Source organism: Helianthus annuus, chromosome 4 (assembly GCF_002127325.2).
Source record: "Helianthus annuus cultivar XRQ/B chromosome 4, HanXRQr2.0-SUNRISE, whole genome shotgun sequence".
Classification (NCBI taxonomy): Eukaryota; Viridiplantae; Streptophyta; class Magnoliopsida; order Asterales; family Asteraceae; genus Helianthus; species Helianthus annuus.
The window spans coordinates 70426342-70444427 of NC_035436.2; the positions used below are offsets into that span (position 1 = coordinate 70426342).

The window sequence follows — 18086 nt, forward strand, 5'->3', positions numbered from 1 at the left end:
AGCTTCCTCCGTCAATGAGGATCCTGCGGACAAAATGGTTAGAAATAAAGAGAGTGATGACTAGACTATCATGATGAGGATCCTGGATGTTAATTCTATCATCCTCATCGAAGGTTATAATTTTTCCTTCCGAGACACTTGATGTTCGAATAGGTCTTTCTCCGTTATCCATTTTAGCTTCCTTTGCATGCCTTTTAGCTGCTGAGAAGGATGTACCACAGATGTCTGATCCTCCAGAAATAAAGTTGATCACTTGTGCATCTGCCGGAGGAGCTGGAGCTTTCTCAGGGATCCTTTCAGGATCCTGAGTCCTTTGCTTTTTTCTTCCCAACAACTCTTTTAGATGTCCCTTGCTTAGCAGATATCCAATTTCCTTTCTTAATGCGATGCATTCTTCAGTTAAATGCCCGAAATCCTCGTGGTATGCACACCACTTTGACTTGTCTTTAGTTCCAGTTGGTTTGTCGTTTTTTCTGGGCCATCTGGCTTTTTCTCCTAGATTCTGCATTGCAAGGATTAGTTCATGATTATCAACGGAAAAACAATATTCAGAAATCGGAGGGTAATCCTCATCATCCTCTTCTTGGTCAACGGCATGCACGTTCTGGTTGTCATTCCTATTGTAGGATTTGAATCTGTTGCTTTTGAAAGAGGATCCTTGCTTTTCTTGTTTTGAGGATCCTACTTGTCTCTCCTGGATCCTCTTGTCATCCTCTAGCCGGATGAACCTGAGTGCACGAGTTCTTACTTCATCTAGGTTCCTGCATGGTGTCATAACAAGATCATCATAGAACAATGAACCCCTAAGCAATCCCATTTTGAAGGCCTCAACAGCTGTGGCCATATCCAAGTTGGGAATGTCCAAGGATTCTTTACTGAATTTGGTTATATAGTCCCTTAATGATTCATTATGACCCTGAGTTACCCTATATAAATCACTAGTCAATCTTTCAAATTTTCTACTACAAGAGAATTGATTATTGAATAAATTAACTAAATTAGCAAATGAAGTAATAGAGTAAGGGGGAAGACTTAGCAGCCATTAAAGAGCTGATCCAGTAAGAGTGGATCCAAATCCTTTGCATAGGCACGCTTCCTTTAATTTTTCTTGAATTGGATTGATCTCCATCCTCTCCCTGTATTGTGCTATGTGTTCCTCGGGATCCGTTGTACCATCATACAGCTTCATAGTAGGGATATGGAACCTTTTGGGTATCTCAGCATCACAAATCAGTGGTGCAAAACGAGATACCTTATGGCTTCCATCTGCAATCTCCGGGATAGGTTTGACTACCCCTGGAACACTTGATATCATATCCTTCAGTTTTTGTAGTTCTCTGGCCATAGCATGATTGATACCTGTATCCTGCATGAATCCATGGTTAGTGGTAAGAGAATTATTAAAAGTGTTACCTCCCATCGGGTTCAAGTTAGGAACATTGGATGTGAATCCATATTGCTGGGATTCTGGGATGATGGATGGACCAGTGGAAGCAATGGTCTGCATTGGAATAAAATCTCCTTGATGGACATCTGGACTTCCTGTTTGCAAATTCTTCAAGGATCCTGGTATCTGAAGGGATCCCTGAATATGGGGTGATCCTGGAACGAAGGAGGATCCTTGAACCTGGGATAATCCTGGAACTAAGGAGGATCCTTGAACCTGGGATAATCCTGGAACTAAGGAGGATCCTTGAACCTGGGATAATCCTGGAACGAAGGAGGATCCCGAGTTCATGAAGGATCCCATATGCTGAGTATAGGATCCTGCCGGTCGGAAATATGATCCTGACGCCTGAGTCACTACTGCTGGGCCGAAATGCACTCCTCTTCATCCACACATGTGTTGAACGTCTGGGACCTCTGATGGCTGAGAAGTAATCATCAGGGTATCAAAATTCAAAGATTTGGGCATTAGTGGGGAATGATCCTCTGTCGTTTTCTTTTGCCTTTTGAGATCTTCGATTTCCCTGAGGATCCTGTCATTAGTTTCATCCTGCTGCTGCATATGATCCCTCATCTGAAAAATCAAAGTAAATATATCACTTGTACTGGGAATAGAAGAAGTTAGAGCAGAAGATGATGGTTTAGAGGAGATAGGAGTTGGTCTCTTCTCAGCATTTTTCTGAGATCCCGCTGGTGGTGGAGGCAAAGGTGGAATGCCATTAGATGAATTGACTGCAGACATCGCTGTGGAAGTATTCTTCAACGATGAAGCCATGCAACACTTCCGGAATGATCACCAACAGAAAATTTTCTTATGAATGAAGCACCAATTGCCCCACGGTGGGCGCCAAACTGTTTTGGTCAAAAATCACACAAGGATAATGCAACCAAACTCTATGTAAACGGGGAATGATGCTTCGTTTGATGAATAAAGTAAAGTATCACTTTAATGTAAAATATGCAAGTGACACAAGGATTTATACGAGGAAAAAGCCCTTGATCAATGAATGATCTCCGGCATAAAAAACCTCGGGTGATGGCAACTACCGATCACCAAGCTTCAATATAACAAACAATGTTTTTACAACTTCGGATGGTAACGAGCTAGGTACAAGGATCACTATAGTACCGTGTGTCAAAGCGTGTGAGAAATGTGTTGTGTGTTTTTTCCGAATGTTGAAGAGTGCTACTTATACAAGTGTGTGTGGTCGTATTTTAGGTAAATAACCTAACTATTAGCTCGTTACCCCTTTAGGAATAGAAGTAAATCTAGCCTAAATTATCGCCCTTAAATTGTGCTGAGTTTCCATATCGTCCACAACGTCCATCTTTGATTATGCATATGCCAAAGTTGCTGTGACGAGTTCCTTGTTTATGTTGCTAAGAGCGGATCCTACTCGAAATTCCTGCAAAACAACATTAAATTCAAAGAGAACAATCGTTAGTATGAGGATCCCTAGGATGCTCCGTGATCCTGATCCTGGAACTTTTTTGAGGATCACTATCTGCCAAAGAAACAAGGATCACTGGTTAGGATCACGTGTAAGGATCACATGTAAGGATCATAAGTCATAAAAATCCAGCCCTAACAATTGCCCCCAAAATATAAGGAGTATTTATCTAATATAAATGAGTTATATTTTGCCGGTCTTATCTCTAACTGACTTAACGGATATATAGCCGTTACAATAGAACTATCCGTTGTGATCTGACGCCACAGAAGTGACAACCCTACACGAATCATCATTATAAATAGAAATAGGGATAGGATCGTTTGCATTTAAATTCAAAGCGACTCCCTTTATAACCGTATTCGGAAGATCAGCCAGGTATTCTCTTTCTCATCTTCTTCTCTGTTTTTCTTCTTCTGTAAAGATGTTGCTCCGGAACTCCCCGCATAAGGATCCTAAGAAGAACAGTCCCTTGAAGAGTCAAGGGATCATCAAGGATTCTCCCACTGAGAGGTGTTGTTTTACTGATCCTTACATTGACAAAATCTGTCATTGTTTTCCGACGAACACCCTTTTCAAATCTTTTAGTCCTACTGCCTTGAGTGATTTTATTTCTGATACTTGGGTAGCTTTTCCGGTTACTCCGTTCTTGATAGGATATTCGTATCCTTTCCCACAGTTCACTCAATCCTTTTTCTCTCTTACCGGCATCTGCTATATCCAGGCTATGCCCATGATCTAGAGGGTGTTATACACCCTTGAGAGGATCATTGATCAAGAGGGGATTGACCTTGGTATGGCGGAGTTGGCTGAGATGTATGATCTTACCACTTTCGGATCCCATCGCTAGCTGTTTAAGCGAAAAGCTGGGGAAGATCACCCTGTCTTCAAAGTCACCAAGAATGACACGAACTGGAAGCGACGGTTCTTTTTTGTTGGGAGAGACACCATCCCTGATGGGAAGGATCTGCCCAAAGAGTGGGCTACTCATGGTAGGATAGAGGATCCTGGAAGGATCACCATAAAACTTGTTCCTCAGGATGAGGATCACTGATATTTTCGTGTTTATTGTGCAGCTATATCCATTTCTCGTCTTAAGTTGACCCCTGCTGCAAAAGAGAGACTTTTGGCTTTTAAGAAGCTTGATCCGGAGACAAGAACTTTCCAGGTTGCTACCCAGGATTCCCAAGAAGTATCCTCTGCCTCTGTCACAATGTCAAGTAAGTATCCTTATTTAAAAAGTAATTCTAGGTAGGATTTTCAAGTTTAATTAGAATACTTATCTTATTTTGGTTGTGTAGGTGCTGGAAAATCCTCTAAGTCTGCTTCAAAGTTCGGTATTGATGATCTTGCTAATGTCAAATCTGCAAGGAAGAAGACTCCTGCTGCCAGCCCAACTGCTTCAGCCCCTAAAGCACCTATTAGGGGTAAAGGAAAGAAGAGAAAGGCCTCTGAGGATTTACAAGGCCTGCCCCTGCTCCGCCAACAGTTTCTGGACTACTTCAACGAGGTAAGGATCACTGCCCCTGTTTGTTATCCTGACAGTTTTGAGGATCACTTGTTTCTGACGTTATGGCCTGTTTTCCTTACAGAAATTTGCTGAGATAGAGACTTATGTTGGCCACGTCGAGGATCAGGACCGCCAAATTGCTGACCTCCAACAAATGGGTGTGCTGAAGGATCTCAAGATTGCTGATCTTGAGAAGGAGCTCCGGGCTACCAAGGATGAAGCTGCCAAAAGGCTGATCAACTTTGACTATGAGAAGCATGATATCACCCAGGATACTAAGGTCTCTGCTGCGATAACCATGTATAAGATCCAGCTGCAGATGGCTGCGGAGGCTCAGGATCCTGCCTTCGACAATAGCACATGGGACGTTGAGGGCTGGAAGGCGAGGCTGGCAGAGTTGGAGGATGATGAAGAGGCTGAGGAGATCCCGATGCTTGCAGGTGCTGGCAAGGATCATGCTGGGGAGGCGAGTGGAGCCGGTGGAGATGGTGCAGCGAAGGATTGAGCTGCAGGACTGGGCGATGAAGGAAACTTCTAGACATAGCCGGAGCCGAATTTTTTTGTGGTTGTTGATGTTTTTTAGAAACAATTATGGTCTGTAAATCTGAACAATAGTTTTAGGATTAAGGATCCGGGATCCTTCAGACAAAAGGTAGGATTGCAAATGGTGGAGGGATCCTCTGTTTGGGGGATGAAGCCGTTGTGATCCTGCCGCCTTTTATTTACCTGCATGCTATGACCGCACAAACAATGGACAGCCTTTGCCAACCCTTGTGGACGGGCCACGTTTTGCTGGTAGAAACGTGGGTTGGCAATTTTGACAACTTTGAAGGGTTTTATACCTTTGTTAATAAAATAACTCTAATCTTTTTGGCTTATCTCGTATTGTTATCCTTTTAATTTCCAATTGTTTTAGTACATATTCGTTTGAGTAAGAAAAGTTAAGCAAATTTTATTTAAGAAATTTAGGATATGATCCTGGATCAAATATCCTATAATCGAAAATTTTCAAAGTAGTTTATTTTAATGATCATAGGTTCAGTTGTCAAGGTCTAAGGGCTATTCAAATGAATAATGAATGAAATTGAAGATAATTAAGGATCATACCTGAGGATCCAAGTTAGGATCCTAACCTTTAATTAGGATAACCATAAGTAAAACTTTAATGGATAGTAAGGATTAAGGATCCTTAATTGTTTAACTTCGAAAACCTGAAAAAATGGGATATAACTTGGGACTAAGCCAATATAAAAGATAAGTTAGTAACTGGGGACATGCCCAAAGGATAACTGGGGACAAGCCCAAAGGATCACTCGGGACAAGCCCAAAGGATAACTGGGGACAAGCCCGAAGGATAACTGGGGACAAGCCCAAGGATCGTATGTAAACTGGAGTATGGCCCTCACTGGCGACTATCCAAACTTAGTGACATGAAAATGCCAAAACCTTAGCTAACGTGAAAACGTTAGAAACCTTAGGAACGGATGTATGGTACGTCTACCATTATACGTAGGATCCTGGGTATAGCCAGTACGATGAGGTTATCAGCCCCTGGAGTGGGTACTGGTCCCAAAGACATGAACTATACCAGGATCATCGTGCACTACAGGCGAAAACTGGGGACAAGCCCAAGGATAACTGGGGTTGAACCCAAGGATCTGAGATGCTTTTGAAGACTATCAATAATATGCTGAGGGTACCTGGACTATCAGAACTCAAATTCTCGTGAGAGGAGGATGAAGGATACATGATCCTTATCCTTAGGTAAAAATAAGAAAATGGAATAGTTTAGGATTAGGATTTTACCAGAGTAAGGATCATTGACATCACTGGGATCCTTCGAGGATGCTTTCAATGTAAGGATCATATGTGCCAGGAGGATCCTGTTCACATGAAATATTTCTTTAAGTGAACAACATTCCAGGCTCTTGGTAACAAATTTCCTTCCATGGTTAGCAATCTATATGCCCCCTTTCCTGCTTCGGCTTCAATCAAGTAAGGGCCTTCCCATTTTGGTGCCAATTTCCCATCAGCAGGATTGATGGTATTCTAGAATGCTTTCCTCAACACCATATCCCCAATCTGGAATTTCCTTATTCTGACGTTTTTGTTGTAAGCACCAGCCATTCTTTGTTGGTAGCTCGCCATTCTTATCCTAGCCAGATCCCTGATTTCCTCAATAGTATCCAAGTCCTGAGCCAAGTTTGCAGCATTTCCTTCAGGATCACGAGTACTTGTTCTAGCAGTTGGAACCACCATTTCTGTTGGGATCACTGCTTCTGCCCCAAACACTAAAGAGAAGGGTGTTTGACCAGTAGCATTCTTGGGAGTTGTCCTATCAGCCCAAAGCACATAAGGTAATTCCTCTCCCCATTTCCCCTTCTTGGATCCAAGTTTCTTCTTCAGATTATTGATGATGATCTTGTTGGATGATTCTACTTAACCATTGGCTTGTGGGTGGACTGGTGTTGATGTTATCATCTTAATCCCCCAGCTGTCACAAAAGTTAGTAGTCCTGCTCCCAATAAATTGGGAACCATTATCACTTACAATTTCAGAAGGAATGCCAAATCTAGTTATAATGTTTCTTTTAATAAAGGATATAACTTCCTTTTCTCTGACTTGGGCAAAAGCTTCAGCCTCTATCCACTTGGAGAAGTAGTTCAGTCATGGCAAGCATGAATACTTTTCCACCAGGTGCCTTAGGGAGCTTGCCAACTATATCCATCCTCCATCTCATAAATGGCCAAGAGGATGGAATAGGATGTAGAAATTCAGCTGGCTGATGAAGGATATTGCTGTGTCTTTGACAAGGATCACACTTCTTAGCATACTCCACAGCATCCCTTTTCATAGTTGGCCAGTAGTATCCTGTCCTTAAGATCCTTGAGAATAATGCCCTGCCCCCAGTGTGGTTGCCACAGTCTCCTTCATGGAAGTCTTTTAAAACTTCTTGAACTTCAGGATCCTCGATACATCTTAAATATGGTCCTGCAAGAGATCGCTTATATAGCACATTATTTAAGATTGTGAATTGAGATACCTTAATCCTGAAAGTCCTAGGATTTTCTCCCATAGGAATCTCCCCGTGTTGTAAGTATCTCATGATTGGTGAGATCCATGATCCTGAATAAGATTGAGTATCCTCACTAGGGATCATTGCAGTATCCTCTTCTATCTCCATGGCCACCTGATTTTCAATAGCAGGAGCCAGGATATGGATGATGGGGATACTTATATCCTCTGGGATCTTCAAAGATGATCCTAGATTGGCCAATGCATCAGCTTCTGTATTTTCCTCCCTTGGTACCTGTGTCAAACTGAAAGAAACAAAGGGGATTGCCAATTCTTTGACTATCTCTAAATATTTGGTTAGTTTTTCACCTTTAACAGCATAGGATCCATTAAAGTGATTGGTGATTAACAATGAATCCACGTATACCTCAAGATACCTGATCCTCATATGTTTAGCGATTTGTAAACCAGCGATTAAGGCTTCATATACAGCCTCATTATTAGTGGCTTGGAACTCACAAGCTATAGAATGGGGTATTATGTCCCCCTGTGGCGATTTTAGTAGTATGCCGAGCCCTGTGCCTTTGACATTTGAGGATCCATCAGTATGTAGTATCCAAGGATCCTTAGTTTCATCCAGCTGCTGGACTACCAATTCGGCTTCCTTTTGTAAATCACTATTGAAATCAGCCACAAAGTCTGCTAATGCTTGGGATTTGATGGCTGTTCTAGGCTCATATCTTATATCATGGGCACTAAGCTTTACTGCCCACTTAGCCATTCTTCCGGACATCTCTGGTTTCCTTCATGATCCTTAACAAGGACTGCACTTACTGCTTTTGAGGATACCGCCAGATATAAGGATAACACGTCTCCTTTTTCTGGTTTCATCAATGCTGGAGCTGAGGACATGTATGCTTTGAGGGCTTGTAAAGCATTCTCATGCTTTTCAGTCTACTCAAATTTCTTATTCTTTCTTAGGATATCATAGAATTCTTTACACTTTTCTGAGGATTTGGATATGAATCTGTTTAGAGCTGCTATCCTGCCTGTTAGCCTTTGCACATCCTTAGCGTTGGCAGGGGATTTGATATTTACCAATGCTTTGATTTGTTCCGGGCTTGCTTCAATGCCCCTCTGGGTCACCATATATCCTAGAAATTTACCTGTCATATCCTCATGTTTCCATGCAAAGGTAGACTTTCTTCTTTTGAGGAAGGATACTATGTCTTCTTTCATCTTGCTAAGGATCCCTGATCCGATATAGATTTTTGATTCAGGATCATTAGGATCCAAAAGGATTTCGTCCACATCCTGCTCTCTCGCCTCATGTCCACACAAACTGATTGAACAGGATATGACTCGGGAATGTCAAAATCAACAACGCCAAATTTTTCACCGCGAATAACCAATTCGGCCCACCGACTTGCATCCCCCAACCGACATTCCCTTGCCAAATCTCTTCCCATATGCTGTAAACTGATGTCAAAATCAAATAACCAGATATCACAATCGTAACAGGGAAATACCTCTGTTTGTCCCCAAAACCCGCAACGAAATCCGAATCTTGATTGAGTAGCAAGAGTATAGGCGCCAAAAGGAATATCGCACGGTTTGACCCGCCTGTGAGATTAACGTTCAATATAAGACATATGGCAAAACACATAATGGTTGCCACGTTGCCAACAGCTGGCATCCATGCACCCTCTGCAGCCATCCGTTTGATTGTAAACGCGGGTACCGTAGACGCCCGACGTTGCTGCATGAACCTCATTTTAGGGAACGAAGAACCGGAATCGCTGCTTTGACCAGATTGACTATGTCTAATACCACCGCCACCCTTCTCGTTGAATTTTTCCCTCATGAGTGATGCCAGCTCATACTTAATCTCGAGTGCTATAAGCATAAAAATCGCAACATACAACCCCAGTAAAGACGTTCTTGCACCCTCGACCGCCAGCAAGGCAGTTAGTTTACTGTCTTCCTCACCCAAGTCACCGACCCCACTATCGGCTAGAATCGTCTTGACCCGGACCTGACCCTCTAACAAATACATGACCGGAAATAGAGCCACCAGTAAAGCAAACACCCAAGGTAGAACTTTCGTGCTAGAAGCAGACGGTAGGTGGGTAAAGACCACAAACACAGAGGTGCAAACCGTAGTTGTGACGATAAGGATGTGTAAAACGGTTGCTTGTAGGAAATATTCGGCTGATATGTAAACACCAAGAGCGATTCCCATTGCGATTGAAAAAATCATTCTTAATTCAACAATGTATCTGATGGGAATAATGGAGATGACTGCTGCAAGTGAGAGAAGAATTGCTGACATAAGCAGCCATGATGGCCATTTTGAAGGATTAAGATTCATGTTATATTTGTCAAAGATATCGAATGCTTCCTCCAGGTCCCTTAGGTGATCCTCAGCTTTTACGGATTTTACCACCATATCATCTATGCAAACCTCCATAGTTTGTCCAATCTGATCCTTGAACATCATATTCACCAGCCTTTGATATGTTGCACCTGCATTCCTTAATCCAAACGGCATAGCAATATAACAATATATACCGGTTGGAGTCATAAAGGCCGTATCCTCTTGATCAGATCGTTCCATCTGAATTTGGTGAAATCCAGATGAAGCATCCATAAAAGTCAACAATTCATGACCCGCCGTTGTATCCACCATGGAGTCAATGTGGGGTAATGGGAAAGGATCCTTGGGACATGCCTTATTTAAATCTGTAAAATCGACACATACCCTCCACTTTTCATTTTTCTTTTGAACAACAACCACAATGGCCAACCATCTTGGATACTTGACCTCTCTAATCATACCTGTTAGGGTAGGATTTTTAATGACCTGTGATCCTTACATGATATCCTAACAGTGATCCTTGATTCTGTGGTAGATAGTGATCCTCAGAAGAGCTTCAGGATCAGAATCATGGATCATCCTAAGGATCCTCATACTAACGATTGTTCTCTTTGAATTTCATGTTGTTTTGCAGGAATTACAAGTTGGAGCTGGTCTTGGCAACGTCATTAAGGAATCTTCCACGCTAATTTCGCACATGCATAACCGGAAATGGACGTTGTGGAGAATATAGAAACTTAGCACAAATTACGGATAGTTTGTTAGGCTAAATTTACTTCTATTTCTAAAAGGGGTAACGAGCTAGTAGTTAGGTGACTTTCCTAAATTCAACCACACACACCTATATAAACTGCACTCTCGAGCATTTGGCAGGGGACGACACATTTCTTACACGCTCTAGCATACTACACCATAGTGATCCTTGTACCTAGCTCGTTACTATCCGAAGTTGTAAACATTATTTATTATATTTGAACTTGGTGATCGGTAGTTTCCATCACCCGAGATTTTTTATGCCGGAGATCATTCATTGATCAAGGGCTTTTTCCTCGTATAAATCTTTGTGTCACTTGTGCAATTTACATTTAAGTGATCCTTTTCTTTATTCATCATTTCAAGCATCATTCCCCGTTACAGAGAGTTTGGTTGCATTATCCTTGTGTGATTTTTGACCAAAACAGTTTGGCGCCCACCGTGGGGCAATTGGTGCTTCATTCATAAGAAAGTTTTCTATTGGTGATCATTCCGGATCGTTGCATACGAATACATGGCTTCATCGGTGAAGAATACCTCTACTGCGATGTCTGCGGTCAATTCATCTCAGGGCATTCCACCTTTGCCTCCACCACCAGCTGGATCTCAGAAAAATGCTGAGAAGAAACCAACTCCTATTTTCTCTAAACCTCCAACCTCTTCTGCTTCCTATACTCCCACTACTAGTGACATATTTACTTTGATTTTGCAGATGAGAGATCATATACAGCAACAGGACAAGACCAATGACAGGATCCTCAAAGAAATCGGAGATCTCAAGAATCAAAAGAAAGCGGCAGAAGATCATTGTTGGTGCAGTTGTCTGTCGACTATATCTTCGTTTGAGTCTTAGAATAGGATTGATTGTAAAATGTACGAAATATGAGAAATTGTGAGAATTGTATAGGTTTAGATGGTTGGATCGCTCATATGGACCATTAGGGTTTGGACCGCTCGAACGGTCATATGCTGGACCGCTCGAACGGCAAGTAGGCTGGTCTGCTCGAACAGCAACTAGCCTGAACCGCTCGAGCGACATAATGTTGGACCGCTCGAGTGACAATCATACTGGACTGCTTATGTGTCTTGTGTATGGACCGCTTATTGGGCCTGTCCAATAAGCGGTTCCAGATCTCTATAAATACCCTATGAGCGATTTCCGTTGTAATGGTTGGAGAAATCGTGCCGAAGTGCTGCCGGTGCGAGTTTTGAAGTGTAATCAGTGTAAAATCAATAAAACAAGTAGTTAAAGTGATCTGCGTGCTATTTCTACCTTAGTTTCTTGTTATTCCGCACCTGAAACCAAGGAGAAAGCCTCTGAACGACTAGTTCGGGTCAGAAAACGATCCTACAAGTGGTATCAGAGCTCAGGAGGAGGTTCTCTGCAGAAATTAGCTGGATTTTGTCACTTTTTCTTACTTCTACACCTTCTTTTCTTTGTTCGGTAAGTTTTAACGGTCGGAATCGTCTCAAAATCTCAGGGATTGTGCGCAACTACACAGAGACAAACCCTAGAAAGTTTCAGATCAAAATTCGAAGTTTAAGTGGGTCAAAATTGGAGTTGAATGTGGTCCGCTCGATCGAACAAGTCTTGAACCGCTTATTCGAATTTATTTGGATCGCTTTTCTGAACAACTTTGGACCGCTCATTCAGTCGATTGGGAACCGCTCTTTCGGTCGGTTGTGAATCGCTTATCCGGACGATTGTGAACCGCTTATTCGGACATTACTTGGATCGCTTATTTGGACAGTTAGTCTGGACCGCTTATTTGGTTCATCCTAGTTTGCTTATTTGGCCCAATTAGTTTGCTTTTATGTCCAATTGCTGATTGGTCCATTTTTCATCACACTTAGCTCGCTTATTTGTCAACAAATACGTATCAGAATTTTTGCGAAACATGGCGTTGATGTTTGATGAACAGGAGAACTATTATTTCGAAAGATTTAATGATTGGCATCACGGATTTCTAGATGAGGGGTATAGAAAAGTGAGCAAAGATGGATGGGCAAAAAGGTTTAAATATTTTGTGTGTCTGAAAGATGAAACGTTGGATGATCTTAAAGACCGATATAGTGTTTTACTGAATTATCTGAAAGATCATGAGATATATCCGTCAAATGTTGAGAAATTGGAGAAATTTGCAGATGCATTACCAATTGAATGGGGTGAATGTTTGAAAAATTTAAGGGAGGACTCAAATTTTTCAAAACTACCTCTAAATCAATTCATCAGCAAACTTAAATCTCATGAACTTGAAATCAGAAAGAAAAAGAAAGAAATGATCAAGGTTTTGGAGAATAATGTACTAGATCTGAGTTCAGATGTGATTGAGGATATGCACAAAAGGGTTATTACATGTATCAGGGCAAAACATGTGATGAAATATTATTTTAAGAGAGGTTGTTATATTGATAATAATGGAAATCCTCTTGATTTCGTTAAAATGTTCTGTGCAGGTACATTCATAGCAAAGGAAGAAGAAAGCCCAAAAGCTGAAGAATCGGTGAAGAATGAAACAATGTGCTCAAGATGCGATAACGTCAAGACTGATAATGACAAACTTGTGAAAGACATGGCAAGTTTGGCATCTGAAGTCAAAAAGTTGAAAGACGAGAAGCACGCTGCTGAAAACCAGATTCTTTGGTTACATGAAAATTGTGAGAAACTAAAAGCAGAAAATGACAAACTGTTAAATGATTTTAACAGTTTGACTTTGAAAAATCAAGAATTTGCAGGGCAAATGAAAATTCTTGAAGATGGGAGAAATTTGTTCAGTAAAAACAACATTGAAAAACAGAAAATGATAAATTCCCATCTTCAGAAAATTATCGAACTTGAAAAAGAAGGTGAATGTGCTCAAAAGAAAATCAAAGAGTTGGAAAAAGAGCTTGAAAGCAAACAGAAATCTTCAGAAGATTTAGATTTCTGGATTAAGCTTGAAAACAAGAATCTGAAAGCGAATGAATCAAAATTTCAGGAACAGATAAAAGTTTTGATGAATGAAAAATCTGTTCTTGAAAATTTGAAGAATGAGAATGAAAGTGCGATCAAGTCTCATCTTGGTAGAATATCTCAGCTTGAAAAAGAAGCTGAAAATTCCAGAAGCAAGATTGATGAACTTGAAAAGAAATTGATAGGTTTTGTGACTTCATCAGATAGTTTGAAGTTTCCCTGTCCAAAACCAATCAATTCTATGCCGATAAGTGAAAATGTTACAAACTTTGACAAAGTCAAAGTTGAAGATTGTGATGAGAAAACTGATGATGAAAATGAGAAATTTTATTCAGCAGATGAGTCTGAGACAGAGTCTGATGCTGAAATTAAGAAAAAGAAAACAATTTCAAAATTAAGAGGAAAATTTCAGAAAACTGTTTTGCACTCGACTGAAAATGGAGAATGTTCTAAGCAAAAACCTGTGAAAAAGATTGTAGAACAGAAACAAAAATTTAAAAATGAAGGAAAAAACTCATCAGTACGATCATCCAATCAAAAGAAAAAATTACAAAAAGTAGAAAATGAAAATTCAAAAATTGTTGGGTGCAGGACAGACCACAGTGCTTCAAAGCCAAATCCAGCAGATTTGAGGAAGGAATATCACCAAGCCAAACAGTGCTTTGATCTGAGCGTTTGGTATGAAAATGGTGATTGGTATGATAACAGAGTGTGTTACAAGTGCGGCTATCAAGGACACATTGCTGTTAACTGCCAGAGACAGAGATTTGAGGCGAGGAGATGCTATAACTGCCAAATCAAAGGTCATATTGCCAGAGATTGCCCAAGGAAATCAAGTGAAAGATTGAGGGTTAATTCTCGAAAATCGGCATAGAAACCAGTCACTGTCAAGCCCAAGGAACTGAACGTTTCAGAACAGAATGTCAAAGAACAGAAGGTCCAAGAACCTAAAGTTCAAGAAAAGAAAGTGAAGCTTTCTCAAGGGTAGAAAGACAAACTGCGAAAGAAGAGGAAGAAGGCCAGAGAATATCTGGAGAAGATTTTGTCCTCGGGTTCATCCGTTGGAAAGAATAAAAGTTCTGATGAATCTACTCCCTCATCTGCAAAGATAAGCAAAAAGAATTCATCATATACAAATTTGGGGACGAAAGAGGAGAAAAAGAAGGAAAAGGTCGGCGATGAATCTGATGTGCCGAAGTCAGACAAGCCACCTTCAGGCGATGAATCTGACTTATCAAAGTCAGACAAGCCATCTGCAGACAATGATTCTGGTTCGTCAAAGCCAGAGGAGCCATTGGTTGAGGTAAAATTGTCGAAAACACCCAAGGCTGGTCGGGCTTGGGTGGATCTTTTTAAATGAAAAACCTGACTTGCCGGAGATCCCAAAATGGTATCGTGGATCATGAATCGGCATCTGTCTAAAATTCTAATCGGTAACGTCAATCAAACAAACGGTAAAAAGGATTGTTTGTGTTTTTCTTTCAAGTGGTATTAGACGAGTTTATATTTTTGCAAGTGGTACAGAGGATTCTGAATTGCAAATGGTAAATCAAGGACATTAACTTGTACTTGGATTTTCCTACATCTGATCGAAAAACAAGATGATGAAGTAACCCCGTACCTAAATTGTTTGGAAAACAAACTAATTTTTCCGGAAAAACCATTTTGATTAAAATAAACTTAAGTGTTTTGAAATCATAATGGGAAAATAGTTTGTTGTGAGGGGGAGTTCTGATTGTTTACGCCAAGTGGATGGAGAATTGAAGTGATTCTCATCAAGTTGTCAAGTTTGTACAGTTTTGTTTCAAATTTTCTCAGAAAATCAAAATTGAAACATATTTTGATTTTAGGGGGAGAAAAATTTTAAAAAATTAGAAAATTTGAAAATGTCAAAAACATCGAAAAACGTAAAAATGAGTTTTGTTGAGACAAGAGGAAATGATAGTAAATCAGTGGACTATCACAGCATTCTAAAGAAATGTAATGTCAAATGTAATAAACGGTCTCACTGATGATGTGACGATAGGTTTTTGTACATTTAGTAGATTTATTCGGGATATAAACCGAAAATTTCAAACTTGTGAAATTTGTGGGGAACACTACTTGGATATATAGGTAACCCCTGAAATCTCGTTTGAAAGGTCTCGTATTCTGATATACTAGGTGTTTATACTCTATGATGTCTGGGGTATTATTCCGGGACTTCTGCTGAACGGTAGTTCTGACCTAGTCCTTGGCTAATACTTTCCGCAAAATGCTTGAAACATAGCATAAAGCCCTCAGCTGATTAGACAATAAAATTGATAATCATCTGTTGTAGCTGAAAAGATCCTCTAAAGGGGACACACTGCTAAGTCGAAGCTGATATCTCTCTGCTGAACGGAAGTTCTGACCTGAGATCCCTCAGTTCTCGCATTTTTCCCCAAATTTATGTACAGATATCATTGTAGTATTCATACCTGTTGTTAGGGCTGGATTTTTATAACACATGATCCTTACATGTGATCCTAACCAGTGATCCTTGTTTCTTTGGCAGATAGTGATCCTCAGCAGAGTTCCAGGATCAGGATCACGGACCATCATAGGGATCCTCATGCTAACAGTTGTTTCCATTGAATTTAATGTTATCTTGCAGGAATGTCTAGCAGGATCCGCTCTTAGCATCGCAAACAAGGAACGCGTCTTTACAACTTTGGCATATGCTTAATCAGAGATGAACGTTGTAGAGGATATGGAAACTCGGCATGATTTAAGGACGATAATATAGGCTAGATTTACTTTTATTTCTAAAGGGGTAATGAGCTGATTGTTAGTCTATTTACCTAAAATAGGTCACTCACTCTTGTATATATAACACTCTTCCCCATTCGGAAGACACACAACACATTTCTCACACACTTAGATACTCGATACTATAGTGATCCTTGTACTCAGCTCATTATCATCCGAAGTTGTAACCATTTTTTGTTATATTAAAGTTTGGTGATCGGTAGTTGCCATCACCCGAGGTTTTTTATGCCGGAGATCATACATTGATCAAGGGCTTTTTCCTCGTATAAATCCTTGTGTCACTTGCATATTTCTTACCAAAGTGATCCTTTACTTTTTTAATAAACCAAGCATCATTCCCCGTTTACTTAGAGTTTGGTTGCATTATCCTTGTGTGATTTTTGACCAAAACAGTTTGGCGCCCACCGTGGGGCAATTGGTGCTTCATTCATAAAAAAAACTTTCTGTTCGAAATCATTTCAAAGAGTTACATGGCTTCATCATTGAAGAATACATCCACAGCGATGTCGGCAGTCAATTCATCTACTGGCATTCCACCTTTGCCTCCACCACCAGCTGGATCTCAGAAAAATGCTGAGAAGAGACCAACTTCTATCTCCTCTAAACCATCATCTTCTGCTCTAACTTCTTCTGTTCCCAGTACTAGTGATATATTTACTTTGATTTTGCAGATGAGGGATCGTATGCAGCAGCAGGATGAAACTAATGACAGGATCCTCAGAGAAATCGGAGATCTCAAAAGGCAAAAGAAAACGGCAGAGGATCATTCCCCACTGATGCCCAAATCTTTGAATTTTGATACTCCAATGATTACTTCTCAGCCATCAGAGGTCCCAGACATTCAATATATGGGTGGATCAAGAGGAGTGCATTTCGGCCCAGCAACAATGACTCAGGCATCAGGATCATATTTCCAACCGGCGGGATCCTACGCCCAGCATTTGGGATCCTTCATGAGCTTAGGATCCTCCTTTGTCCCAGGATCATCCCAGGTTCAAGGATCCTCCTTCGTTCCGGGATCATCCCAGGTTCAAGGATCCTCCTTTGTTCCAGGATCATCCCAGGTTCAAGGATCCTCCTTTGTTCCAGGATCATCCCAGATTCAAGAATCCCTACAGATACCAGGATCCTTGAAGAATTTGCAAACAGGAAGCCTAGATGTCCATCAAGGAGATTTTATTCCAATGCAGACCATTGCTTCCACTGGTCCATCCATTATCCCAGAATCCCAGCAATATGGATTCACACCCAATGTTCCTAACTTGAACCCGTTGGGAGGTAACACCTTAAATAATTATCTTACCACTAACCATGGATTCGTGCAGGATACAGGTATCAATCATGCTATGGCCAGGGAGTTACAGAAACTGAAGGATATGATCTCAAGTGTTCCAGGGGTAGTCAAGCCTATCCCGGAGATTGCAGATGGAAGCCATAAGGTATCTCGTTTTGCACCACCAATTTATGATGCAGAGGTACCCAAAAGGTTCCATATCCCTACTATGAAGCTGTATGATGGTACAACGGATCCTGAGGAGCACATAGCACAATACAGGGAGAGGATGGAGATCAATCCAATCCCAGAAAAGTTAAAGGAAGCATGCCTATGTAAAGGATTTGGATCCACCCTTACTGGATCAGCTCTTAAATGGCTGCTAAGTCTTCCCCCTTACTCTATCACTTCATTTGCTAATTTAGTTAATTTGTTCAATAATCAATTCTCTTGTAGTAGAAAATTTGAAAGATTAACTAGTGATTTATATAGGGTAACTCAAAGTCATAATGAATCAT

The 18086-nt window shown here is 40.8% G+C and overlaps 1 protein-coding gene across 1 annotated transcript; it reads right to left on the reverse strand.

Annotated features, from left to right (window-relative positions):
- Positions 1-8749: 8749 nt before the first annotated feature.
- Positions 8750-9793, reverse strand: LOC110944605. Its single transcript, XM_022186261.1, has one exon. The coding sequence runs from the start codon at positions 9791-9793 to the stop codon at positions 8750-8752; it is 1044 nt and encodes a 347-aa protein (XP_022041953.1).
- Positions 9794-18086: the final 8293 nt, after the last annotated feature.

What these genes read in the sequence shown, in the direction of transcription:
- LOC110944605 (XM_022186261.1), bottom strand. Translation starts at nt 9,793, where the DNA reads ATGAATCTTAATCCTTCAAAATGGCCATCATGGCTGCTTATGTCAGCA.